Source organism: Balaenoptera acutorostrata, chromosome 7 (assembly GCF_949987535.1).
Source record: "Balaenoptera acutorostrata chromosome 7, mBalAcu1.1, whole genome shotgun sequence".
NCBI classification, from domain to species: Eukaryota; Metazoa; Chordata; class Mammalia; order Artiodactyla; family Balaenopteridae; genus Balaenoptera; species Balaenoptera acutorostrata.
The window spans coordinates 73,262,860-73,290,576 of NC_080070.1; the positions used below are offsets into that span (position 1 = coordinate 73,262,860).

The 27,717-nt window shown below is 35.8% G+C and overlaps 1 protein-coding gene across 11 annotated transcripts in view; it reads left to right on the forward strand.

Annotated features, from left to right (window-relative positions):
- Nucleotides 1–394: 394 nt before the first annotated feature.
- Nucleotides 395–27,717, forward strand: part of HDAC9 (histone deacetylase 9) — a 572,450-nt gene continuing 545,127 nt past the window's right edge. For 3 of the 11 annotated variants that reach the window (XM_057549727.1, XM_057549721.1, XM_057549720.1), the window contains exons 1-2: nucleotides 410–563; nucleotides 964–1,026. In XM_057549727.1, coding sequence (XP_057405710.1) covers nucleotides 1,005–1,026 — 22 coding nt within the window. In that variant the 5' untranslated portion in view covers nucleotides 410–563; nucleotides 964–1,004. Of the gene's footprint in view, nucleotides 564–963; nucleotides 1,027–27,717 lie in introns of those variants that run through there. The other 8 variants (XM_057549729.1, XM_057549719.1, XM_057549724.1 and 5 more) reach the window with 8 other exon arrangements.

The window sequence follows — 27,717 nt, forward strand, 5'->3', positions numbered from 1 at the left end:
TATTTTAGAACCAATACAGAGCTCTGCACTTCTCTCCTCTCTCTTCCAAAAACACATACTACAAAAATAAAATGAAATGAAATGTATGTGCATTTGCCCTCTTAGAACTATGATTCTTAATTTTTTTTTTCCCCTTCCTTTCTTTGGAAGCGAATCGCCAGTATGGAAACAGTGTGTAAAGCAAGCTTGGAGGGAGGAAAGAGTTAATTGCTTTTAAGGCCCTGCAATAGAGAATTATGGTTTGAAAGATAGAGGCTGGACAGCTGGGTTTGCTGGGGTATTTTTAAATGCATTAATGCAGGCTCCAATCACTCGGCCATGCTTGACCTATTTTTGGCTCAGGCCGACCATTGTTCTATTTCTGTGCCTGTGGGCCATGCTGTTGTTGATTCATATGCAAATGCATTATCACTAGCTTTAGCCAACTTGAGCTGAGAGAGACCAGAGAGGGGGAAGAGACACACACAAACAGATAGGAGAAGGGCACCGGCTGAAGCCACTTGAAGGACTGACTGACGGTTCTTAACAACGAAACTCTAGCAGCGTGAGGAACTAAAAGCCAGGTTTAATTGGTTTCTTTTTCTCGTGGGTAGAGTTAATATTTTTCTACTTATTTTGACAAAGCAATAACCCCGAAGCACATTCCTAGTTCCCACCTGCTTTTAGTTTCCGGTGTAGCCTAAACTCCAGAGAGCCTTAGCATCCACTCGGTCCTTTCTGCTTTGTACACAGGTTGGTAACGTGGGAAAAGTGCCCAGGTCTTTTGAAAAGTGTGTGTTAACAGAGAGGAAACCATTGTTGAAGCTGATCCTCTGCTTCTTTTCCTCGGGGTGGAGGGAGGACCAGCCAGGGTAACTCCTGGGGCCCGTATACTGAGCAGCGATGAATCTTTCAGTAGCTGAAGTAAGAGTGATTGGAATATGCTGCAGACAATTTACGAGACTGACTCGTGTTTTTCTTCAGATGGGGTGGCTGGACGAGAGCAGCTCTTGGCTCAGCAGAGAATGCACAGTATGATCAGCTCAGGTAAGACCCTTTTTTCATAACTGAGACCTTTTACGTGTGAGAAGGGGCTGACTTGGGAAATGAAGCTCCGGAAAGCACCTCTGTTAAGGGTTTGCTGCTTTTTGGTGTTGATGTTGCTATTTTCTTGGCGTCTGGAGGGTTTTAGATCCCTTCCATTACTGTTTCTGTGAATATTCAGTCTGCTCAGGGACAGGCTGCTTCTGAATGAAATCTCTAAGCTTCTGATGAAGGATGGGACTGAGATAAGTAAAATGTACTTGGGGGTGTTTTGCCTGACTATGCCACTAGAAAAAGGAGATCTGTACTGATTGTAAGCGTATTCTAATGGGACTTTAAAATAATCAGGTAAGTTCATATCGGGGCCGCAGCTTACATTGCAGTCTCCTCTAGACGGATGATTTTATATTTACAGTGTGCCTACAGAAGCACATCTATTTATAGACCTACCTTCTGAAATGTGTTTGCTACAGGAGTTGTGAAGGTAGTTTTAATGTGGCTTTTTCTCCTAAGCCCAAAATGAAACTGCTTAAGGATGAAATAAAATTATTATTAGCAGATGGTTATTTTAAGTTTCTTCAAAACATTTGGGGAGTCTAGCATTGTCAGGCAGATGCGACGGCATAACACACATATAAAGGTGTTATATGCAGGTGCAACGTTTTAAAGAATAACTAACAGATTCCGATTTTTAGTTTCCCCGTGTATGTGCTTGTGCCTTCAAGGAGCTGTGCTGATGGAAGATGAAGCTTGTCAACTTTATCAATTTCTGTTTGTTAAAAGAGCAGACTCTCCAGGCGACGGCACATACTTGTAATTGTTGCTTTTCATATTTATTCCCTACAGCTAGTTCCTAAAGCTTGGGGGACTTTTTGTTTTGGTTCTCTTCTGAGTGCTTCCATCTAAATTGGCTTAAAGTTCTCCCTCACATCTTCTGTGTTCCTATGTGCACTTAATCGTAATTATAGATCACCACCTAGATTTCCATGATAAGAATGCGGCATAAAGCAGCGTTTACTTGTTAGCGCTAGAATGGAAAGAAATATTCCACAGGTTGGCATAATGTCTGTTTTAGTATTGAACACCTTCTCATCTCTGGATCTATGTTTGAAGCAAGTTTTCTTAAACCTTGGTTACTTAGGACGATTTTAAGGTCCTTCTGTTGACCCCAATTTTTCAATGAATCAGAATAAAATATCAATTTTGTGTAATTTGGTGTGTTTACAGTTAAGTAACAGGACTTACATTAATTAGTAGTGCCTGCTTATCGAAAGTAAACGTACCAGAATTTCATTATGGTTTATTATATCTTTGTGGCTGTAAAGTTGACAAAAGCTTGCGGGGGGGTCAGCCGGCATGTCTCTGATGGAACTGGTCACTTAGCATTTTATTTTTTAAATATCCATCAACTCTATGAAAATTACTATTTTAGATGTCTTTTCAGTACTACACTTTTTCCTTTTAGTCCTTACCTCTGTGTTACAAGTTTACTGTTGCTTTCACGTAGTAGAAACAAAGCTGTGCCTTTCAAGCAGATACTGTCTGCTGGCATTGAACCTTGCTACAGGTGTTTGCAAGCTTCCCTGTTTCTCAGCGTCTTTGATAATCATACATAAATTTACTCCAATTTCAGTTGAGATTGCAATTTTCCTGACATTTAATGATTTTTATACAAAGCAACAGTATTTTCAAGCAGGGAAGCGCTTGAGACTGTCTGCGCTATTGTCAGTTTTACAGGAAGCAACATTTAAGCACCAGCTGTTAATCGAAAAGTGATGTCAATTGACATCAACTCCCAAACCTGTCTGATAATAAATAAGGAAACTCCAAGTTCTACTTATTTTTAAAATTTGAAACATAAAAACATTTGCATTCTTCCCACCATGTCCTGTAACATTTGATTTTGTTTAATATATTATTATATGCCCTTAAATTTAATTCCCCTAGTTTTTATTGTATACTTCTGAGACAGTGGCTCTCAAAGGTGGCCTCACCAGGAGTATTTTACAAAATACCGATGTCTGGGTCCACCCCTAGAGTTTCTGATTTAAATGGTATTAGAAACATCCTGGACATTGGGATTTTAAAAATCCTGAGCAATTCTAATATGCAGCAAACTTTGGGTATCACTGATACAGGGGAAGGGGGAGGAGATGGTGATGCTGGTGACCCGTATCAATAGGGTTTGCCCTTTACGTTAATTGCTAAATTAAGGGTGTGTTTGTCCACATTTAGCTACAAATCTTGTTCAACTAGCTTTTGGACCAGTGGCAGGGATGTGATTGATAGGCTTAGAAATGGATGGAGTCTTTGGATCTGAAAGAGAAAAAGATATATTGTAGCAGTGCAGGGTGGAGGGGGCACTGCTCCAGGAGTGGAAAGCTCTGTGTTCCAGCTAGAGCTCTGCTGCTAACCAGTTGTGGAACTGGTTTACTCACCTGTAAACTGAAGAATAATGATGTCCTCCTGCTTACCTCTTGGCATTTCTGTGAAATTCAAAGGTAACATGTCATTAACGTGTGCACTCACTGTTATTATTGCTATTTTTAATGAATGAACCTGGGTTTCTAGCTCTTCAATACCAAGGTCTATCTTGCTCAATGAGCCAGAGGAGCTAGATTGCATGTCACATGGGGAATGACTTTTAGTTTTGATAAATTTTCTTTAGTTATCTTATAAATCAGCTTTTTGTTTTGTTTTTCCCTGCTCTGATAAGAATTAAATTCTTTCCTTGGGCAAATGATGACTTTAAATCAGAGTAGCATGGGTATGTGTGTATTTTCTGTGAAATGTCTTCTTAATAGCCAAAGGCAAAGAAGCTGCAGAATATGTAATTGAACAGTGAGACCCCAACAGCAGATTTCTTGAGATTAATTGTTTAAAAAGCTTTGTTTTGTTGTTAGTCGTTGCTTTAGAGTTCCCATTTGTTTTTCTAGTTGTATCGGATACTATGCATTAAGCTAGATGACTTTTTTCTTCAGAGCTCTTTATATACTATTAAATTGCAAGTGTTTTATATGGTTCCATTTTTTTCCCCTAATATTGACCCAGCCAGGCTAGACATCTAAAGTAGAATTAGGTTCTACAATGTAGTCTGTTAATATCTTTTTAATAAAAAGCTTTGTAATATTGAATCTCGGAATTTGGTACGAGTGACACATTTTGCCAGGTCAGTCTCCACTTTTGTGGCTTGTGTGGGCCAATATAAGTGATACCTGGCAGAAGCTGAAGCATGTGCAAACATTGACTCAGGTCACTCAGCAGTAGCTGGCAGAATTCGGGGTGTTCTGTTGCCAGGCATGTTGCTTAATGCGTTGGACAGCAGAGCTTTCCAGACAATACTGGAATGATTATTATGAAAGAATTTCCTAGAGTTTGTACAGCACCAGTGTAAAATACGTTTACAATAAGGAAAAGTCGTGTTTTCACTCTGCATTCTTATTTTTGGGTACAAAAGAAAAACATTTAAATCCAAATTCTGAATTTCTTTTAAGGAAAATGTTTCTTCACCCTTTCAGAATCCTTTTATCTCCGTGGTGTGTATTGTCGAGGGAAAAGGAACATTTTAGATTCAGTAGTCATTTATGTCTACTTGGAAAGCAGAATCTAATTATGAAAATGTAAGTCTGTGAAATGCTCCTGTCATGTCAAGAATCACTTCTGGTATTCCCCATAATTACTATTTTTGCTGTTCTCTAACTCAGGTTATCTTCACTTACAAGGCTGTTATCAATTGAAATATTTGATACGTAGCAATCAAAAAGCTAGATATAAGTAGGCCCATTGAGAATGGGGACAAGAATGAGTATTTTTTTTTCCTGTGGGTGACACAGGTGGCATAATTGTTGCTATGTGCTTTAAGTAAGAAAATTCAATAAAACCCCTCACAAGAATATAATAAGCCCAAATTCTGAATTTAAAATGGTGAGTTTTGATTTTGGAGATGAGAAATTTGGAAATGTATGACATAATGTCTCACCACAGATAGATGATGAAGTGACCCTAAAATAGTATAAGCCAGCAACCCACCCCCAACCCCATACACAATACTCAGCACTGACTGAGCGAAGAAAATATGACCTAATGCAACATATCTCAGAAACTGGTAGTCAAGGGAAAAAGGGAAGCAGGGATCTTTGATCAGAACAGAGAGACTTAACAGGGCCTGAATCCTGTTCTTCCTTAGAATTTTACTGACAAGAGGACAACTTCCTGAAAATTCTCACTAACGTTCCCGTATCTGGAGAGAAGCAAACTGAGTGGATATCCTCAGCTTTTGGTGGCGGTGGTGTTTTTTCTTGTAACTGAGGAATAGTAGAAAGGATTCTGGAAGAGAAACTGGTGAAATGGAGGAAGGTGAACAAACGCTGCGTCTCCGGAGAAATGAAGACTTCAGAGCAACACTCTAAATTGGAAAAATGACCCATAGCTCTTTGCAATGAAATACCCTTCCCCAGCTAATCTTATAGATCCCACCAAGAAAGAAGAAAATCGACTTCACTGAATCCATGGAATTGTCTAATAACTGCTCCCCACAAATAGAGCACCTTAATAGGAAAATAAATTCCATAAAGTAAGAGTTCAGAGATGAGATGATATTGATAAAACAGTAGAATGGGATGGAAAGGATATTTTAGGTCTAGGGAAACAAATTTAGAATGAAAACATGATAATTATAGAACAGAAATACTCATTAGAAATAGCGGGAAACAATAGGCACCAGTGACAATCTTTACCAACAAAGGGGAAAGGCTGGAGACAGAGGGAATGAAAAAGGAAAATGGATTAAAGCAATTGGAGAGAAGTCCATAATAAGAAAGACAAAGACAATGTAATGAAAAGATTATTTATGTCCTTGAAGTTGATATTCCAAAACGTTGAAATAGAAGATCACTTTGTAAAAATGAAGAAAGATTATTTCACTGAAAAGGAAACAAGAAAAAGAAATCTGCAGATTGAAAGAACTCCCGTCTTTTAGGAAAATTTGCTGCAAGTGCTCAGCACAGAGACATAGCCTAACTGGGCTATTGAATTTCAAATGATAAATAATTCCTCAGGGGTTCAGGCAGGTAAGGCAAAGATCTACGGTGGGGGAGAGGGAGGAGGAAGGGAATGTGTGAAACTCTAGAAGGCTTATCAAACTTATCCAGCACTCAGTGCCAGAAGATAATGGAGAAAAATCTCTGAAGCTGAAAAAGAAGTACAACACAGTGTTCCACCCGGGGCAGATGTTATTAAAGTATAGAGAAAATAGGTAGGCAAGTTCGACATTCTCAAACATGACCTAGACTGCTTGACAGGGAAACCCACTCGATGAAAAAATGAGCTTGAAACAAAAGCAAAAAATGAAATCCAGTCGGAAGTAGAGAAAGCATAGTAAGGTTAATGGGGCAAAAATTGAATCCTTTTTAAACAACTATGAGATTGTGCTTGTAGGAGAGAAAGCAAATTTTATGAAGTAGGGCAATGAAAAAATATTCATAAAGCTCTCATCCATATGAGGCACTGGGGAGAGGTGAAATGCAAGGATGTGTGAAAGTGCTAATATCATCTCCTTTCTGAGCAGGGACAGACTCCCTGCTGCTTAAAATAGAAACACGTGGTTAAAAAAAAAGATCTAAATACTGATTTCTTTTTAGTAGTGTCTTCATTTAATCTTAGAGATATCTTTTTGGAAATAGTACCTCATATAGGAAGGAAGCATTTAGTATGTTTATAGTCCCTTCAGTTACAGTTTTTCATTATTAAATTCATTTAAATTTAATGTTTTTTAAATAAAAGTAACTTTGGTGATATGATCTCATTTTATGAGTATATTTTATTTACCAATATCCCATAATAATTCATATATAAATAGAAGGAAATCAGGAAAAACTGTGTGTGGTGGTGGTCGAGGAGGTGGTCGGAGGGGAGCTTTGGTTTCCATTGTCATAAGTTTTTGCCTTGTGTATGAATTTTTATAATATGCATATATTTTCTAAAGTGTTTCTTACACACCCACACATGAAGCTACTATGCCAAAATACTAACAGTGATTAACTGTAAGTAGTAGGTATATAAGCTAGGTTGTCTCCCATCACGAGTAACAGAAAATCATATTCGAAGTAACAATGACAAGGGAATTTATCATTTAGTGAAATAGCATGGTACTCAGGCAGCACCAGGGTGGTCAGTAATAGCAACAGGTTCTTCAAACTGTTCTCTGCTGGCCTGAGAGTTTGTATCGTCCTAAGTCTGTTTCCTCCAATAGTCTCAGATTGATTGTAGCAGTTCCAGGCATTGTCTACATGCACGGTAAATTCCAGAGACATAGATGAGAAAACTTTGCTTCCTTGGATGTTTTCTTAAGGAAGGAAGTTTCTTACCCCAAATTTCTCTAGCAGGTTTTCCTTCATAACTTATTGACCAAAAGAGCATCATCTGCCCATATATTAGCAAGTCATTGAAAAGAAGAATGAGACCCCTATGATAGCTCCTTAGGACCATGACTGAGCCAGGGAGGGTGGAGGCTACAGCTAATAATCTAGTTTTTATAAGGAAGAAGAAAGGGTGAGCAGAATAGATGTTGGCTAGGCACCACAGTATTTGCTACAGTGTTTGTTGGTGGTTGGAATTTTCTTCTTTGTAATTTTCTTTAGTTTGTAATTTCTCAAAATACAAATAAGTGAAGGAAGTGGGCTATGTAATTTCTCTTTCAGTTGAATTGTTACTTCATTTTCATGAAGATATGCATCCATTTAAACACCAATAAAAATTTTTAATAGTATTGAATAGAAATTAATTGTGGAAGAAGACTGGATGCCTCTAGGTTGCAAGTCATTTTTTTAGAAAGGAGGAAAATCAACATTGTGGACTGGTGCATTACAAGCATTTATTAGAAATTTGAGTAAAATATTCATTTCTTGTTGGCTTTGAGGGATACAGAAAACATTAACAGAAATTTATCTAATAATATGTAAACTTTTCGGTATATTAAGGAGGGTTTTCTTTAAAATATTCAGAATACAATTTCTTTGCCAGTATGTTGTTACAGTTATTACATTTTCAGAGTAATGAACACTTTTAACAATCTGGGATGGTAACTACATTTTAACATTTTTTTTTCCTGAATTGGAATACTTTGAAAACAATTTAATTGGAATAAAAGCCCATGAAAATGACTTTTAAAACAAGCCTACTTTAGATGAAATTCAAAGATATTTTGGCATGTGCTTCAAAACAGTGTGTCAGTGCCATGGTCTATCCCATTCTTCAAAGGAAGTTGAGGTGCTAGTGGTTATTAGCTTGGGAGGCGAAATGCCCTTAAAACGGACAGTTTTCCCTTTTGTAATCTTGGGAGATTGACAGTTGGGATATGAAAGGACAAGAAAATACCTTGTTCCCACTAGTTCCATTCTTCTTCCACTAAGTCAGTTGCACAAAACAAATTTAATTTAAACAAGTGTTTTTACAATACTAAACGAGTATACTTTTAAGTGTTATCAGAGAACATTTTGTTTAGGTGCTTCATGAATACAAAACTAAGTCATTCTTATGTTTTATAAAAATATCAGTTCTATTCATTATTTCCATGCTAAATTTTCCATAGTGATGGGCCTTTTATATATGGTGTTTTAAAAATACCCAATAATTAAATCCAATGAAAACTACGTTGAAGGAAGAAGGAAATTTACCAAACCACAGAGTGTAACTAGTCATTTACTTGTGATTAAACTCTTTGCATGTTGATAAGGTTGGAAATACCCCAGAACTTCACTTTTTTGCTTCTTCCCCTCATGGTCTACCACTTGTGTTTGAGATGTTCAATTCGTAATTTATATTCAGTATTGACACAATTGTAGCCATGTGGATGTCATTTTCAATTATTCGAGGTAAGTTTTGGTGGATGGCTAAGGCACGACATTTCCAAACTCGGTTAAAATATGAGAATGCCATGTAGTTTTTTCAAAATTCGAAATTAAAAGCAAGCAAAAAAAGAAACCTGGGAAAATTTCGCTGAATTTCCATTAAATTACATTGTGGCCTGGGAGTTCTTGCTTTAGTAGAAACATGTTTACCCAGAAAGTTTTCAGGGAACTCCACATGGGGTGAACTAGAAAAGCTCTTGGTGAATTGAACTCGATTTTAAGTTTTATTTGTGGTGATGTTTTTTGAATCTGCTTACAAATAGAATTCAAGTATGTATTTTGAGTCTGTGATTTTATATCAGGAACTACTCATTTTAGATTAGAAATAACAATTATCAGTATTAGTTAACATTTTTGTGGTTTTTCTGCCACATTCCACTCTGATCTGATCCAGTTGTTTAGTCTCAGTTTAGGAGGTCAGTGATTGGACCTATATATTCTCACCTTTTTTTAAAAAAATCATTGTCATTCTTATTATTGATATAATGAGCTAATGTTTCAAAGCTTATTTGTACCAGGCATTGTTTTATCATTTAATACTCTTCACAGCTTGAAGAGGTATACAGTAGTTGTAGCATATTTTGCAGATGAGGACATAGTTTCAGTGAACTTACTGATGGTTTGTCATCATGACTAGGAGCTGGCAGGGTCAGGTATGAACTTATGCTTGTTTACCATGTCCCTGCCACTTTTTCTCAAAGAGAAAAATATTTAGCATAGGATAATGTTTTTCACATCTGTTTGGTGCTAAAAATGTGGAGTCAGCTGTACTTGTAGACAAACATCTAGGTACACTTCTTAGTCCTGGGAGGTTTACAGCACACATAAGCAAATCTGTTGAAAGGTTTTCTGGAACAGCCTTACTTCACAGTTCCAGAGCTTGATAATTAAATTGGAGTAAGTTAACAAGATTCCGAGCTGAGACCAACTTAAGGCAACCTCCAGAATTCCGTGAGATTGATAATACATGGAGTAATGAGCAGACACTGTGGACAGAACCAATATTCCCAATGCAGTTTGCCATTGCTCACAGTAACATCTCACAAAGCATAAAGGTAAGGTTTATACCACTTCAGAAGAACACGATTATTAATGTATTTTAGCTGGAGAAAGTTTTTTTTCCAAATGTTAGCTCCGTGGGGCTCAGTTTCTTTCAACCAAAGTATTTGAATTATACCCACCCTGGTCTTTACCTAGAAATGGGGGCAAGGAGAGGTTAGTAAAGTTTGCGTCTCCACTCAAGTCCTGCTTTCAACATGCAATGTCAGATTTTTGAGCCAAGGAATGATCTAACAAAATTTAGATTCTGCCTATTTTGAATATATATTGGTCCAATTTGGGTCCAATTTGGACATTTTGGGTGAAAATTGGATGGAAGTGTCCAATTTGATATTACATTTTTCTTTATCTTAAGTTAAATTTTATTTCTTTGGATGAATATTGTATGTTCTATAGGTGGCTTATGCATAAAATTCACCAATTAGATGCTAATCCAGATATTCAAGACCCAACTCTTTGGTTTCCATCAACTGATTTTTATAATTGTTTGCTCTGAGGATCTCAAGCCATCTTTATGAATCAATACATTGTAAAAGCATTATTGATTGTCATGTTAATGACCAACATAATTTATTGCCTTCCTAAGGGAAAGAAGCTTTCAGAAGATCATTAAATGCATTAAAATCTGCAAATGCCCACATGTCTGTGGCTCTCTTTAGCAGGCTGACTCCTTTGGGTCAGTTATTCTTAGCTCCGTATTTCTATCTTATGGCATCGCAGGTCTAAGATTAGCTTGTTAGGCGTTATCATGCCATCTGAGTTACCTCCTAATATAACTCTACACTGGAATGATTATTTATAGAAAGAGCATTCTGTCATTTTTGGGTTATTTCTAGTAGTTTAAATAAAGAAGAATAACATTCAAGTGAAACCACAGATTCCTTCCTGCTGCCAAAACAACATGATAACTGTCTGCTTAAGGGGCAATAATGTTTAAATGTGTGCTTAGGGTGATTGCAGAATTCTTTTTATCACTGCCACTCTGACAGAGAGGGGAGGCCTTCGGATAGTGATGTATAATGCTTATGGAAAGGCAGAGAGGCAGCCTTGATGCTTTCTGTCACAGAGCACAGAAGACTCTGGTTGATGATGACAACATGAGACACTCAGGGTTTATTTTTAGAAACAGACATTGCTAAGCTCTCTGTTTGGTGTTAATATGGCTCATAAACAGGGCTCCTTGCTGTTGACCCTTCCAGTGAAAATGGCATTTTATACACCCATACACACACGCACAACCTTTTTTTTTCTTTTTTTACTTTGCAAGAATGACTCTGTTATTAAGAAAAATATTAGAAAATTTTAAAGCTAGTAAGTCTAAATTCTATTAAATTCCTCTAGTAGATATAGATTATTTTTAAAATCCCATGAAGATTGGGTTTAAGAGATGGTTTATGAAAGACAATTGCATGTTTTAAGTACAGTAAATATACAGGTTGGCTATAAGGTGTGGAAAAATAGGTGAATATGCATCCTAAATGACTTTTAATAATACATTACAATGCCTGTAAAATATATCATCTGTGCTTCTGGCTTTATTGTGGCAATATATAAAATAAAGCTATAAAAGATTATAATTACGATGCATTCATGTAAGTTACTGATTTTAAATAGATGAAATAAAATCTTAATATATTTTTTTAAAAGTTGATACAAGCCTCTATTAGTTGTTTTCGTATACCTAACTCTTGATGAGCCCAACAGATTTCATGTACAGTAAAATGTACAGTTTCACATTTGAGAACTATTATCTTACTTAAACTGTGCACTTAATTCAGAACTTAGTAATTGATATTTTGCTTTAAAATTAGAATTGTTATTTTAATCTGTTAAATTTACATTTCGTGTTTCCTGATTATTAACTCATCATTAGATGATGAAAATGTTAAAGTGGTATGTTTCATATTACACCTTAGTCAAAATGCTTTAGAATGAATAATTTAGAGCTCTGTAGGAATATTCATAATTTTGTTACCAATTATTGACTGAAAAAACATATTATCTTTTTAAAAGATAAATATTTTTGTGCTTGTGCTCAATATAAGGAATCCACTGATCATTAAGAATTTGCAAAATGATGGACAAAAACAGGAAACACACAGCAATTCAAGTGTATTCTCAAAGAAGCCAAGATGTAAATAAATTCAGAGGGTGGAAGTAGAAGCAATTATAGGCACCAGTTGCATCCCAACCACTCTTAATTAGCAGGTTGAAGGTTTGGGGAAGGTGATGTAATTGTTTGAAGCTTTGGAAGCTGAGGCAAAACAGTCATTCATCTGTCCATCTTTTCACTCAAAAATATTTGAGAGTCATCCATGAGCCAGGTACTGTTCTAGGAATAGAGACTCTACCTATGAAATAGGACAAGGAGGCACATGGTAGACTGTTCAATTGAGTGATGGATGGATAAGGCTACTTTAGATAGTAATAAGTACTAAGGGAAAACAAAATAGAAAAATGGGGTAGAAAGTGACTGGTAGCAGGGGTGGTATTAGCTATGGTAGTCAAGTAAAGCCTTTTGAGGATGCTAAGATATGAAGGACATCTTCCCAATGAAAGTAGATTTTCCATCAACAATGCATTTGGGCTAAGCCAAATAGAATGAAAGCACAGTTAGAAAAGAACAGAAAATGTTATGGAGCTGTTTTAGCTTCCACTTGCCTTATGTGAAGAATGGGGGAACTTTTATCAGCATGTCAATCAGAAAGCCCCAGGGAAAGGCTGTTGGCTATGATTCTCTCTAGTTTCCAAAGAGACTGTTGAATCAGCTGAGCTCTTCCTAGGATTAATGCTGTTGACTGGAAATTAAGGACCTTGTAGAACTCCTTACCTTTGCTCCTTCCTAAAGATTCATCTTTGCCTCTATTCAAACTCTTACCTCAACTGTGCTGAAACTTCTTACCCAGGCAGTATGAACCATCCTAGTAGTTTAGTGAATAATTCCTCTTCCTTGGGGGCCAAAAAGAAGGGGAACAATATGTCCTCATAGGGAAGAAGAGAAGTCTGAGAACATTTTCTCATGAACACAATATTGCACATTTTTTAAGGGGTATAAAATACAGTATAAATTACAGTATTTATTGAGCGCCTACAGTATGCCAGTTACTTAATTCAGGGAAATCATGGGTCAAATAGCAACCTTGTTAGGTGGCTGTAGAACTGTAACTTACAAACAAAATGTTTGGAATACATAATCTTCCTTGTGTTGGCTAGTGAATAGATTTGTGACAAATTGTTGCAATAGTTGAGCAAGGAAGTACTTCATGGAGGTGATAGACCTATTTTTAAAAAAGAAGAAACAGCAGTGTGCTGGGAGCTGTTTTCCCCACATGTTCTGCTCTCTCATGGATAGGGAACAATGATGGTTACACATAGTAGAATGCACAAACATTTTTGAGGGACTGACACATTATCTCACATGCTTGATGCCTCATGGGGTTTTCCCTCAACATTCCAATTGGTCTAAGTCAAATGGAATGAAAGCACAATTAGAATAGAGCAGGAAGTGTTCTGAGGCTATTTTAAACTCCACTGACATGCCTTGTGGAAAGGATGGGGAAACCTTTATTAGCGGGTAGGTGAGAGAGCCAGGGGAAGGCTGTCAGCTACAATTTTTCTCTAGCCTCAAGAAGACTGGGACTGAGCCAGACTCCTGGCCAACATGCTTTGTTGGATTCACAGTGTAGCTGTGAAAAATAGTTAACAGCTACCTTCTTTTTTTTCTCCAAGGATTGTCTTATTCAGTCAATATTTATTGAGTACTTGACAGCTATATTTTTAAGCTAGATTTCTTGTTTATCTGTTATTATTGTTTATATATTTAATCAGCTCTTTCCTTTTTCTGAAATATCCTTCTGCTTTATTCCACCTAGTATTAACTGGAGAAATTCTAACTCTTGCAAAGCCCAGTTCAAATGTCTCTATATCTCTAAATTTTCCCCAATCCCCTGCAATACTTCCCTAGTCATAATATTAATCTCTCTTCTCTCCTCTCTGTCTTCTCTCTCCTCTCCATCCCCAATAATCCTTTATTACTCCCTTAGAACATGCCCATTTTCTGTCTTATACTGTGGTTATTTATGTACGTGTGTCTCCTTCCCCCCCCCCCAATTAGTTATGTGCTCCAAGAGGAAAAGGATCATGTTTTACCTCTATTTTTATTCCCTGCAGTGCCTAGCACATAATTGATCCCTGAGACTATTTTTAAATGAATGAATGAATGATTAATTAGTACAGTGGTATTGTACACAGTCTGTTTTTGATTTTTTGAAATGTTTCCTTCTTTTATGTAGAAAATAAGTCCTCAGTTATTTGTAAATTTGAAAAATACAGACTTTTGAGGATGTTAGAAACTTTGACTCAAAAATTTAAATTATTCATTATAGAATGTAAGTCAAGAATGATCCCCAGTGCTTCGACAATATGTATATGAACCTTTAAATGTTTCAATTATTCTTAACAAAGGGAATTTTGGAATATTCTTACTTGAGTTGATTTTTCAATGAATAATACCAATAGAAATTTCATAAGATATGTGTCTGCATTCAAAATGTTGTGTGAAATAGCTAATTTAAGACTGCCTGAATGTAAATGCACTCTTTTTTATCTAAGGAGAAGAGTAAATTTGGTTGTGCAGATGATTACAGGTGTACTTTTATATTATTCAAACACCATTTCACATTTAATCCTATTTTTCTCTTTGTGATACTTTTTATGTAAAGACAGTTTTCTTAGATAAAGGACAAAAATGAATGGATTTTTGGGTTAACAACAGTATCAATTTGAAACATTTCTGCACCTTGCATTGCTATTTAGAACTCATCTTCATTTTTTCAGTCACTATTTAATTGGCTATGTTCTTTGAGAAGGGGGCAATGAAAGAAGATTTTTTTTTTTGTAAACACTTTACTGATCAAATTTTGAATGCCAAAGGTATCAGTAATTTTAAAAATTATCTGAAGTAAAATGTCAGAACAGGGAATTCACAGAGTGAGATACTAAGGAAAAACAGATGGAAGGAATGAATCAATCTGTATACAGAGCTATTCAAGGAGAAGAATGAAATAAATATATTTATGTCTTAGTGGGAGAGGAATGATGAAAAGAATAGATATAACATATGTGGGGAAAAGACACATAATTTTTTGTGGTAGTCCTTTTGCCCTGGTTTAGGTGTGAACTCAGCACAAGTTAGGATAAATTAAGGGCATTAAGGCTCAGAAAATTAATTGAGTTGGTTAAAAATATAAATATGAGCCAAAAAAGGAGTTGGATAATAAAACAAAATTTTGCAACCTAGCCATTGAACTCAGCTTAGTAGAGCACAGGGAATGAATGCATGCCCATGTTCTTTCAGTGACTTTGCAAATGCTGCCAATTGTATTTTCTCATCATTAGGAATCCAAGTTAAGTTTCTAAGTGCTGTAATAATCATTTTGAGATGGAAAAAATCAGGGTTGGTTGACCTTGGATTCAGAAGTTTCTCATTCTTATATTAACCATTACCAAGAAATAAGGATTAGTTCAAGCAAATTTCCAAAGGAATATAATTTTAAAGCTATAAACACAGTAAATTGAAAACACTCATTTGTTTTCTTTTCTGAAGATGAACAAAAAATGTTAAAAAAAATTACCTTGTTATCAACTTAACCTAACTTGTATAGTGTAAGAAGGAAAACAGTATAAACAATCTCAGGCAACTGATGATTAAACATAATAAAAACAATGCCCCTAGTTTAAAATCACTTCCTTCAGATTTTAATCGAGTCAACTCTCACTATTCATTATCCCAATAATTAAATGAAAATTACCTCCACATCATTATCCTGGAAAGATTAATGATTCTTTTAAAAAAAAATTTTTTTTCAGCAGATAGTGCTAAACTTGAATATGGATATAACTTTAGAAAACCTTATGAGTTCATTTTTAGATGACTAGAAAATATATTAAATTGCTTTGTAGACAAGGGAAGAGAACATCTTTCTATTTCATTATCTACTGCCCAGTCATGTTCCTTGGGCACTGAATCAAAATGGAGTAGAGATTATTTTTATGCTTCACCAATCATATATGTGAGAACCATTTTTCCCACACCCCTGCCATCACTGAATATTGTCAGATTTTAGATATTTTTACCAAATTGAGAGATGAAAAATGGCACAACATTACTTTTTTATGTGAATTTCACTGATTACTGGTGGAGCTGAATGGTTCTCATATGTTATTAGCCATTTGGATTTTCTTTTATGGAGAAATAATTTCACCAGAATGCTTAAAGGGAAAAAGTCTATGAGTGAATGTCACCTGTCAACAGACTAAAGGAAAAACCAATATGATCATTTCATTAGATGCAGAAAAACATTTGATAAAATGCAGTACCTTTCCAGAATAGAAACTCTACTAAACTAAGAATAGAAGAAAAAAGTGTTATAAACCAAAACCCTATCTGAAACTTTATATTTAATGGTAAGATTAAAACACATTCTCTTTTATGTCAAGAACTTTGTCTTTGGAGGTCCTAGTCGATGTTCTAAAACATAAACATTCAACAAGAGATATAAGATTTTTAAAGGGAAAGAAACTTATTGAACTAATAAAGAGGTCAGTTTAGGTTGCTCAGTACAAGTTCAATACAACATAAAAAATTGAAAAGATTGTTTGATGCCAGAAATAACCAAGCACAAAATGTAATAAAAATGATAGCATTTATAAATACCAACTGAAATTTTTATGGAGAAATTGATAAAATTATTGAGGACATATAAGAAAACCAGAAAAAAATTAAGTTATTCCATGACCATGAATAGGAAGACTACTTTTAAAAATTAGTTATTCCAAAATTCATCTATAAATCTCTTTGTTTTTAAAACAGCTAACTTTAAAAAAAAATAGACCATTCATAATTCAAAAGTCAAATGTACTTAATATGATTATATAGTAAGTAACCTGTGTGTTATTATATAGTCTGTAATTCTCACTTCTTTTCCATTTCCAGCAGCCATTCAGTTCCCTGCTTCAGATAGCCTGATATCAATTTCTTCTGTTTTTTGTATGTTAGTACAAATTCAGATAAAATCCTAACAGGGTCTGTCAGAGAACATGGCATACTAAATTCTAAAATGCTAATGTAAGAGTAAGTGTGGCAATTTTGTAAAACAACAGATTAGGAGAAGAAGGGTAGCTACCAAGTCATACAAAGTTGTATTAATTATGATTGTTTGGTTTGGGCAGGGACACCGTCACATAGATCAAAGGAACAGAATACAGAATTATTTTTAATATCTTGGTAGATGGCAGGCAGAGTTTGCATCACAGATCAATGTCAGAGGACAGACTATTAAGTAACTGTTTTGGGAACAATTAATATATTTAACTTGTAAAATTACAGTCAAATGATGTTATATTCAGTATTCTATTTTTATAATACCATTGTTATCCTGTCCTGTTGGACAGGTTACAACTTAAACTTCTGTAAAGCCAATGTATTGTGTAATGTGTGTAGGGTCTTGCATTTTATGGAGAGATGAGAAGTAATTTTATGAAGATATGGGAAGAATTTTAGTTAATTTAACTAAATTAGGTGAGAGAAGTACTCAGTGTTTATATAGCTCCCCAAGTTTCAAAAGATAATTTAAGATTAAATTAAATAAAAAATTCAGATTTAAGAGTACCATTGAGTGAAATAGAGGGATGGTAATGCAGTCAAGTAAAAAAGGTAGATAGCAGCACTGTCCTGAGGCCTCATCATACAGCAGCTGCTGAGTAGTGCCTAAGAAGACCCATGAGGAAGTGATTTTTTTCCTAGTTTTACTGAGAAATAATTGACATACATCACTGTATAAGTTTAAGGCATATAGCAGGATGCTTTGATTTACATCTGTTGTGACATGAGTACCACAGTAGGTTCAGCTAACATTCACCTTCTCATGTAGATACAAAAAAAGAAAAAAGGAAAGAATAAAGGAAAACAATTTTTTCTCCTTGTGATGAGAACTCTTACGATCTACTCTCTTAACAACTTTCCTGTGTGTCAAGCAGTGATAGCTGAAGCCATCACATTGTACATCACATCCCTAGTACTTACTTATCTTATAACTGAAGTTTGTACCTTTTGACCACCTTCCTGCAATTCCCCCTCTTCCTCCAGAACACTCCCCCCAACCCATGCCACCACCATCTCTGGTAACCACAGGTCTGATCTCTTTTTCTATGAGTTTTTTAAAATTCCACACATAAAAGTGAGATCATACATTATTTGTCTTTCTCTTTCTGACTTATTCACTTAGCATAATGTTGTTGCAAATGGTGGGATTTCCTCATTTCTTATGGCTGAATAATATTCCATTGAATTGGGTTGGCCAAAAAGTTTGTTTGGGTTTTTCTGTAACATCTTACAGAAAAACCCAAATGAACTTTTTCAGCACCCCAAGGTATGTATGTGCAACTTTTTTGTCCATTCATTGTTTGTGGACACTTAGGTTGTTTCCATGTCTTGGCCATTGTAAATAATGCTGTTCTGAACATGAGGGTGCAGATATATTTCTGAGGTAGTGTTTTTGTTACCTTTGAGTGTATTCCCAGAAGTGGAATTGCTGGACATGTGGTTGTTCTATTTTTAATTTTTTGAGGATCTTCTGCACTGTATTCCACAATTTACAATCCCACCAACAACAGTGCAGGAGGGTTTGCTTTTCTCCATATCCTCGCTGGCGTTTGTTATTGCTTGTCTTTTTGATAATAACCATCCTAACAAGTGTGAGGTGATAACCTATGGTGGTTTTAATTTGCAGTTCCTAATGACTGGTGTTGTTGGATGTCTTTTCATGTACCTTTTGTGCTTTCATATATCTCTTTTGGAGAAATGTCTGTTTATGTCCCTTGCCCATTTTTAATTGTTATTTGTTTTTTTGCTGTTGAGTTGTTTGAGTTCTTTATATGTTTTGGATATTAACCTCTTATCAGATATATAGTTTGCAAGTATTTTTTCTCCTATCACAGGTTGTCTTTTCACTTTGATGATGGTTTCTTTCGTTGTGCAGAAGCTTTTTAGTTTGATGTAGTCCAAATTGTTTATTTTTTATTTTGTTGCTTATGCTTTAGGTGTCATATCCAAAAAAATTATTACCAAAACCCATGTCAAGGAACTTTGTTCCTATGTTTTCTTCTAGGAGTTTCATGGATTCAGGTCTTACATTTAAGTCTTTAATCCATTTCAAGTTAATTTTTGTGAAAGGTATAAGATATAGGTACAGTTTCATTCTTTTACATGTGAATATCCAATTATCCCAGCACCATGGAGAGACTTTTCTTCATCAAGTATTCTTTGCTCCCTTGTCAAATATTAGTTGACTGTGTACACTTGGGTTTATTTCTGGCCTCCAGACTCTGTTCCATTGACTTGTCTTTTTTGTTAATGCCAGTACCATACTATTAGTAGTCTTAGATTATAGCTTGAAATCAGGAAGTGTGATACCTCCTGCTTTGTTCTTTCTCAGGATTTCCTTGGCTATTTAGGGTCTTTTGTGGTTCCACATAAATTTTGACTTTTTCTACTTCTGTAAAAATAATGCCATTGGAATCTTGATAAAGATTGCATTGAATCTGTAGATGGCTTTCAGTAGTATTGACATTTTAAAAATATTAATTTCAATCCATAAATGCGGGATACCTTTCCATTAATTTGTGTCTTTTACAGTTTCTTTCATCAATGTCTTGTAGTTTCAGCACAATCATCTTTTACCTCCTTAGTTAAATTTATTCCTAAGTATTTTATTGTCTTTGATGCTATTATAAATGGATCCATTTCTTTATATTCTTTAACAAAATTTTTTTGTTAATGTATAGAAATGATAGTGATTTTTGTATTTTTATTGTGTATCCTGCAACTTTACTGAATTCAGTGATCTAACAGTTTTTCTTGTTGTTGAGTTGAAGATTTCCTATACATAAAACCATTTCATCTGCAAATAGAGACAAATTTTACTTCTTTCTTTCCAATTCTTATACCTTTTATTTCTTTTTCTTGCCTGAGTGTTTTAGTAGGACTTCCAGTACTGTGTTGAATAGAAGCTATGAGAGTGGGCACCCTTTCCTTATTCCTGATCTTAGAGGAAAAACGTTCGACCTTTCATCACTTGTGTATGATGTTACCCATGGATTTGTCATATATGGCCTTTATTATGTTGGGATATATTCCTTCTGTGCCTGATTTGTTAACTGCTTTTATCATCCAAATGGATGTTGGATTTTGTTGAATGATTTTTGCATCTGTTGAGATGATCATGATTCTTTCTCTGTTCAATCAATGTGATTCATCAACATTGCGTATGTTGACCTATTCTTGCATCCCAGAGATAGAACCCATTTAATCATGGTGAATGATCCTCTTAATGTGCTGTTGAATTCAGTTTGCTAGTATTTTATTGAGAATATCTGCATCTATATTCATCAGGAATATGAGCCTATAGTTTTCATTTTTGGTAGTGTACTTTTCTGGTTTTGGTATTTGGATAATGCTGGCCTCTTAAAATGAATTTCAAAATGTTCCCTCCCAAAAAATCCTCTTTGATTTTTTTGGAAGAGTTTGAGAAGGATTGGTGTTAATTCTTCTTTAAATGTTTGGTGAAATTAGGCAGTGAAGCCATTTGGTCCTGCACTTTTCTTTGTTAGGAGATTTTTTCTTACTGATTAAATCTCCTTACTAGTAATTAGTCTATTTAAATTAGTCAGATTTCCTATTTCTTCCTGATTTGGTCTTGATGAGTTGTGTGTTTCTAAAACTATTTCCATTTCTTCTAGGTTGTACAGTTTGTTTGCATATCGCTGTTCATTGTAGGCTCTTATTCTTCTTTGAAGTTCTGTGATATCAATTGTAATGTTTTCTTTTTCATTTATAATATTGTTGATTTAGGTCTTTTCTTTTTTTTTCCTTGCTTAGTCCAGCCAAGGGTTTGCAATTTTGTTTAACTTTTCAAAGAACCAACTCTTAGTCTGGTTAATCTTTTCTATTGTTTTTCTGTTCTCTTTTTCATTTATGTCTGCTCTGATGTTTATTATTTCCTTTCTTCTGTTAACATTGGGCTCAGTTTATTCTTTTTTTTTGGTTCCTTAAGGCATGTAGTTAGGTTATTTATTTGGGATCTTTCTTGCTTCTTAATGTAGGCTTTTATTGCTATGCCCTTCCCTCGTAGAAGTGCTTTTGCTGCATCCCATAAGTTCTCATATGTTGTGTTTCCATTTTCATGTGTCTTGAGAAACTTTTTAGCGTACTCTTCAATTTCTTCTTTGATCCAGTGGTTTTCAGCAGAGTGTTGTTTAATTTCCATGTGTTCATGAATTTTCCAGTTATCCTCTTTTTATTATTTCTAGTTTGATGCTATTGTGCTCAGAGAAGATATTTGTTGTGATTTCAGTCTTCCTGAATTTGCTAAGACTTGTTTTGTGGGCTAACATATGATCTATCCTAGAAAATGTTCCATGTGCACTTGAGAAGTATGTGTATTCTGCTTTTCTTGGATAGACTGTGCTGCATGTGTCTGTTAGGTTCATTTGATCTATAATGCTGTTCAAATCCACTGTTTTCTTACTGATTCTCTGTCTGAATGATCTTTCCATTGTTTAGAGTGGAGTATTAAAGTCTCCAACTATTACTGTCTTGTTTATTTCTCCTTTTAGCTCTGTTAGTTTTTGCTTTATATTTTTAGGTGCTCAGATGTTGGGCAAATAAATATTTACAATCAGTTTGTCTTCTTGATGTATTGACTCTTTTATCATTATATAATGACCTTCTTTTTCTCTTTTTATCATTTGTAGGTTGAAGTCTCTTTTGTCTGATATGAGTATAGCTGCCTCTGAGTTTTTTTTGGTTACCATTTGATTGAAATGTCTTTTTGCATCTCTTCACACTCAGTCTATGTGTGCCTTCAAAGCTAAATTGAATCTCCTGTAGGCAGCATATTGTTGGATCTTGTGTTTTTATCCATTCAGCCACTCTCTGTCTTTTGATTGAAGACTGTAATCTATTTACATTTAAAGTAATTATTGATGGGTAAAAGACTACTGTTTCCATTTTATTATTGATGGGTAAAGACTACTGTTTTCTGGTTGTTTTGTAGATCTATTGTTCCTTGTTTCTTATCCTTCTGTCTTTTTTTGTGTTTTGATGTCTTTTGGTATCAGTGTGCTTTAGCTTTTTTATCCTGTTCTTTTGTGTAGTTACTACAGTATTTTCCCTTGTGGTTACCATGAGGTTTACATTAAACATCTTAAACTTATAATGACTAATTTTAAACTTACAACAACTTAACTTTAATAGGATTCATATACTTTTACTTCTTCTCTCCCTCACATTTTAGGTTATTTCTCTTATAATTTACATGTTTTTTAATTGTCTAAAGACAGATTATTGTTTATGGTTATTTTTGTAACATTCTTTTTTAAACTTTTAAACTAGAGTTGTGAGTTATGCACCATTTTTACCACATTGCAGAATTTAACTATGACTCTATATTTACCATTAGCAGTAAAATTTACTCTACCTTTTTTTTGGTATCATGTTAATTAGCATTCTTCTACTTCTTCTCAAAGAACTCCCTTAAGCATTTCTTATAAGCAAGGTCTGGTGGTAATGTACTCCCTCAGCTTTTGTTTGTTCAAGAAAGTCTTTATCCCTTATTCATTTCTGAAGGACAACACCTTTGCTGGGTATAGAATTCCTGGTTGAGAGTTATTTTCTTTCAGTATTTTTAATATGTCATTCCATTCCCTCCTGGCATGAAAAGACTGTTGAGAAATCTTATGATAGTTTTACAGGGGTTTTCTTGTATGTAACTTCTCTCTTTTCTCTGCTGCTTTTAAAATTCTTTGTCTTAGGCTTTCAAAAATTTAGTTATAATGTGTCTTGGTATAGCCCTATTCAGGTTCGATCTATTTGGGATCCTTTGGAATTCATGGATCTGGATGTCCATTTCTCTCCCCAGGTTCAGGAATTTTCAGCCATTATTGCTTTAAATATATTTTCTGTCACCTTCTCTTTCTCTTCTTCTGGAATTCCCATAATATGAATATTGTTTCTTTTCATTGTGTCCCATAATTCCTGTAGGCTTTCTTCATTCTTTTTCATGTTTTTTCTTTTTGCGTTTCTGACTGGGTAATTTCCAGTCCTATTTTTCAGGACACTGATTCTTCTGAATGGTCAAGTCTACTTTTGAAATGATTGAATTCTTCAGTGATTGTATTTTTCAACTCTAGGATTTCTGGGGGTTTTGTTGTTTTAATCAAACTGCTCGTTTTGTTCATGCATTATTTTCATAATTTCATTTAGTTGTCTATCTGTGCTTTCTTACAGTTCACGAAACTTCCTTAAGAGAATTATTTTGATTTCATTGTCTGACAGTTCATAGATCTCCATTTCTTTAGATTCAGTTATTGGAGCTGTCTTAGTTTCCTTTCGTGGTGTCATATTTACCTGAGTCTTTATAATCCTTGATTCCTTATGTTGGGATTTGCACATTTGAGTAATAGGGCTCATCCCCCAGACTTTACAAGTTTGCTTTGGCAGTCAGTTTTTCACCAGTCAGCTCAGTTTGGTTTCTGGGTGTGTCTGCTGGTAGTGTCTTTGGGCAGGTGGGTCCTGCTATTATGGTCTATTTTGGGGCAAGGCAACTGTTTCAGCTCTGAGGATGGGGATGGGGGCTAAGAACAGTTGGATAGGACTGCTGGCTTGGTTTCCTACCCAAGTGAGTCTGTAGGATGGGCTCCAAGGTGGCATGGGTTCTCATCAGGCTTGCTAGATGTTTGAGGTTGGGTTCTATGTTCAGTAGGAGATGGGACTATGAATTAGCTTGCCTGCCCTGGCAGGGTAGCAGGCCAGGGTCCAGGGGCTGTACAGCTTTGGGGCCTGTATCATGCCTGAGTATATACTGAATTTTCTGTTCAGGTGAGGCCACTAGTTTTGCTCTGCCACAGATCATGCTCTCTGTTCAAGTGCCACTGTATGTAAGGCTATTGAATGGGCTACACTGTATGTAAGGCTATTGAATGGGCTACACTGTATGTAAGGCTATTGAATGGGCTAGGAAGCTTCCCATGTGCTTTTGTTGGACAGGCTGAAGACTGTATTCAGCAATGAGTGGGGCTATGAATTAGATTTCCTGCCTGGGTGCAGTGGAAGAAGCAGCTCTAAAACCGTAAAGCTGTTTGTTGTCTTAACTCAAGCTGACCTTCACCCCAAGTTCCCTAGTGGAACAGGTCCACTGGCTTTGCTATGCAAACTATCACTTCTGTCCACCTTCCTCTTGGTTTGAGTGCCAGTGGACTGCACAGCTTTCAGGTGTTTTCACCAGCTCTTCTGGTCAGATGGGGCCAGAAGACTGACTCCACAGCAAGTGGGGCTATGTCTCAGCCCCCTTGCCTCCGTGTGGGTGGGAGGGGACACTCCAGGCTACTTTCAGTTTCCCAAATGGTTTCTCCAGTTGGGATGGGCTAGGAGCTACCCTCAGCCTTGGTATGAATTAATCCCCCTGCCTGTGCTTAGCACACAGCAACCTTTCATGCCTAGTACTGCCTTTGCCGTGGGGGAGATCAGCTCTGCTTGCCTGCCTCTCAGCTGGAGTGCCACTGGAGCTTCCAGAAGTTGTTACCAGCTCTTATGGTCAGATGGAGCTGGAAGGCACTCCTCACAGTGGATGGAGCTGTGACTCAGCACCTTGCCTGGAAGTTGGCAAACCAAGCTCTAGGGCCTGCAAATCTCTTTGTTTAAGGGCCTGAATGAGGCAGATCTGTACCCCACCAAATACCTGGTCAGATGGCACCACTGACTTGGTTCTGCAGATGAGCAGAGCTGCTGGTTGAGATTACCACTTTGGCACTGCAGGAACGAACTCAGTCTTTCAAGACTCCTGTGCTGGTTGGTGCAAGCCCCTCCCCCATTCTCCATCACATTGAGATTCCCGGTGATTGAGCCCCATAGATTTCCCTGCAGTCATCATGGTGTGAGATCGGAGTAGGGGCTCCCACAAAGTGACTCACAATGTTAAGGGAGGCTCCTTGTCCTCCCTGCATTCTCTTTTCCCACTGGAGGCTCAGGAGGCTCAGGGGAGACTTCTCTGCGTGGTGCTGTGCTAGCCTGTGGGAGGGGCAATGTGGTCAACACGTAGCTGCTTCTCTTACCTTCTCATGCAGTCTGTCTTGGTCTCTGAGGTGCAGAGGGTGTTTCAGCCTCACTCCTGTGCTCTAGAATTCTCTCGGTGCTGTCTTCTTGAATAGATGTTAAGTTTTTTTTCTTCTGACTGGGAGAGGAGTCAGGAATGACTTATGACACCCTCTTGGTAACCATAACTCTCCCCAGGAAGTGACTGTTAAGCTGAGGCATGAATAACTAGAAGAGCCCAACCATACAAAGATCTAAGAAAAGGCATTCCAGGCAGAAGGAAACCAGTGCAAAGGGACCAAGTTTAAAATATATATTTGGCTCTTTTCAGAATGAAGGCTAGCATAGCCACTGCATTTTCAACAAAACAGAGAGGAAGGATGAATGGTTAGGCAGGGGCCACTTGAATAGTGCATCCAAACTGTCTTTTGCAATAGCCATAAAATGACCAATTTTTCATATTCTGAATTCAGAATTTCATAAGCGCTTCAGTGTCCTACACCAATATCTGATAGTTTGTCTTCAGAAAGCACCATTTGCATGCTGAAGGAACAGAAGGTTCTTTATCTTTTATTTTTCCATGCATACTAGAAACGTACTGAATCTAATTCTAGTGCCAGTACATGCAGGAACAATTTAAGTATTGCATGACATAGTAGATATGAAATCGGGAAGACTGGTCTATCTGTTCATTCATATTTTTATGAACCTAGTAAAGGTACTAAAAGATTTCAGGAATAGTAAAACTGATGAAGAAACACCAGTTTCTGGTCTCAGGAGCATATACTTTCTGGGTATTTTATCTCAGGGTCTGCCATTCTTTGTGTGAAGGTAGGTTATTTAGTTGACTGCTCTTGGCATATATAAACCATGAGGGGGTTGCCTAGATTACTGTTAGGGTCTCCACTAGTTCTGAAAATGTCAGAGATTTGCCTTTTTAATTCCCTGAAACAGATCAGACCACAGACAACGTCTTTCTTGTATACCAAAAGTAATTTTGATTCAGCAGGCAAATTGCCACAGTAATGTGTTGGTCTGATACTGTCAGTTTATAATACTTTATATTTTAGGCTTAGAAACTCATTCTGTTCTAGCTTATTTTAATTTTATTCTGAATCTTGTGCTGCGTCCGACAGGTTTTGAATGTCTTACCTTTTCACAAAAGCATTGTGGTCCTGTTTACAAAGAATTATTCATTAATTGTTATGATTTATCTAGCTTAATTTGATACTTTAAAGCATTTGAATTATTTTTTATTTTCCTGTAGCGAGAGTCATGGCATTCTTCTAATAGAAATAGAAGAGAAGGAAAAATATAACTCTGGACTAAACTCTTTGTAGCTTAGAACCAGTTATTATTTCTCTTTTAGTAGTGAAGATTATCATTTTACTGTTAGAAATGTAAGGTTTTATCATCAGTCTTCATTTTTTTCTTTCTGTATCCACCCAGTGACTACATTTGAATTTTCTAGATCTCACTTATAATTTCACTTTTTCACTTTTTAAAGTTAGATCTTATTTTGGATTAATAAATAGAGCAGAAACTTCAGTTTAAATAACACCATAACAAAAATTATTATAAATAAGCAGAAAGTTTGTTAAATACCTCAATAAATATTACCTATTATTGCTGCACATCAGCTGCTAAAAAGATAAGGAACAATTTCCAGTTGTCTTTTTTGCACATTCATTTAAATCAAAATAATTTTCTTAGTAAAAAACAGTATTTTGGACTAAGTGCTACAGAGTCCTTAGGAACTGTTTTACTCATAATTTTTTCTAACCCCAGTTTATAGTTCATAGTGGGTAGACTTTAAAAAGAGAGAGAGATTACATTGGTTATTGGTTCTAAAGTCATATTTTATTGAGTTTTACACCTACTCTGGGTGATATTTAAATGATGCCAAAGCTACATGTTGCATTCAAGATAACAACAGTATTTTTTCTTTCTTTCTCATTCCAATCTTTTGAAATGTAATGCATGGAATTTTTTTTTCATATGTTAAGTGTATCTCATTGCTGAATATAGTGTTCCTCACTGAAGTATTCACTTCTTTGCCAAAAACACATCAGTCATTCACAAATATTCAGTACTCTGAGAATGAAAATTTATTTAGCTACTTGTGTGGTTGGTGAAAGCCAGTTTGCAAAGATTTCTAAAGCCACAGTGTTAGATGTATTATTTGGAATCTAGGACTAAGTATTAGCACCCGGTGTGTGAGGTAACATTCTAGATATGTTGGACCCTGCAGGCTATGATATTCTAGACCAAAATTTGTAGCTGGTTAATGGAATGATGTTAATCAGCCTTCTATTTTGTGGATGAGATAAAAATTCATTATAATTTTGGAGAACAAAATCGGTTCCACCCCTGAACACATTCATTAACATTTGAAGAAAATATCTATAAGATAAAAATAGAATCCCTGAATTAATTGACATGGAAATTCAAATAAGAAAACCTAAGACTTAGAAGAATGCCTCAAAAATAAAAATTACTCAATGAATGTTTGTGGAATGAGTAAATGAATGAATGAATTGAAAATTATCCATTTACAGCAGCTGATATTTAAATTGCACA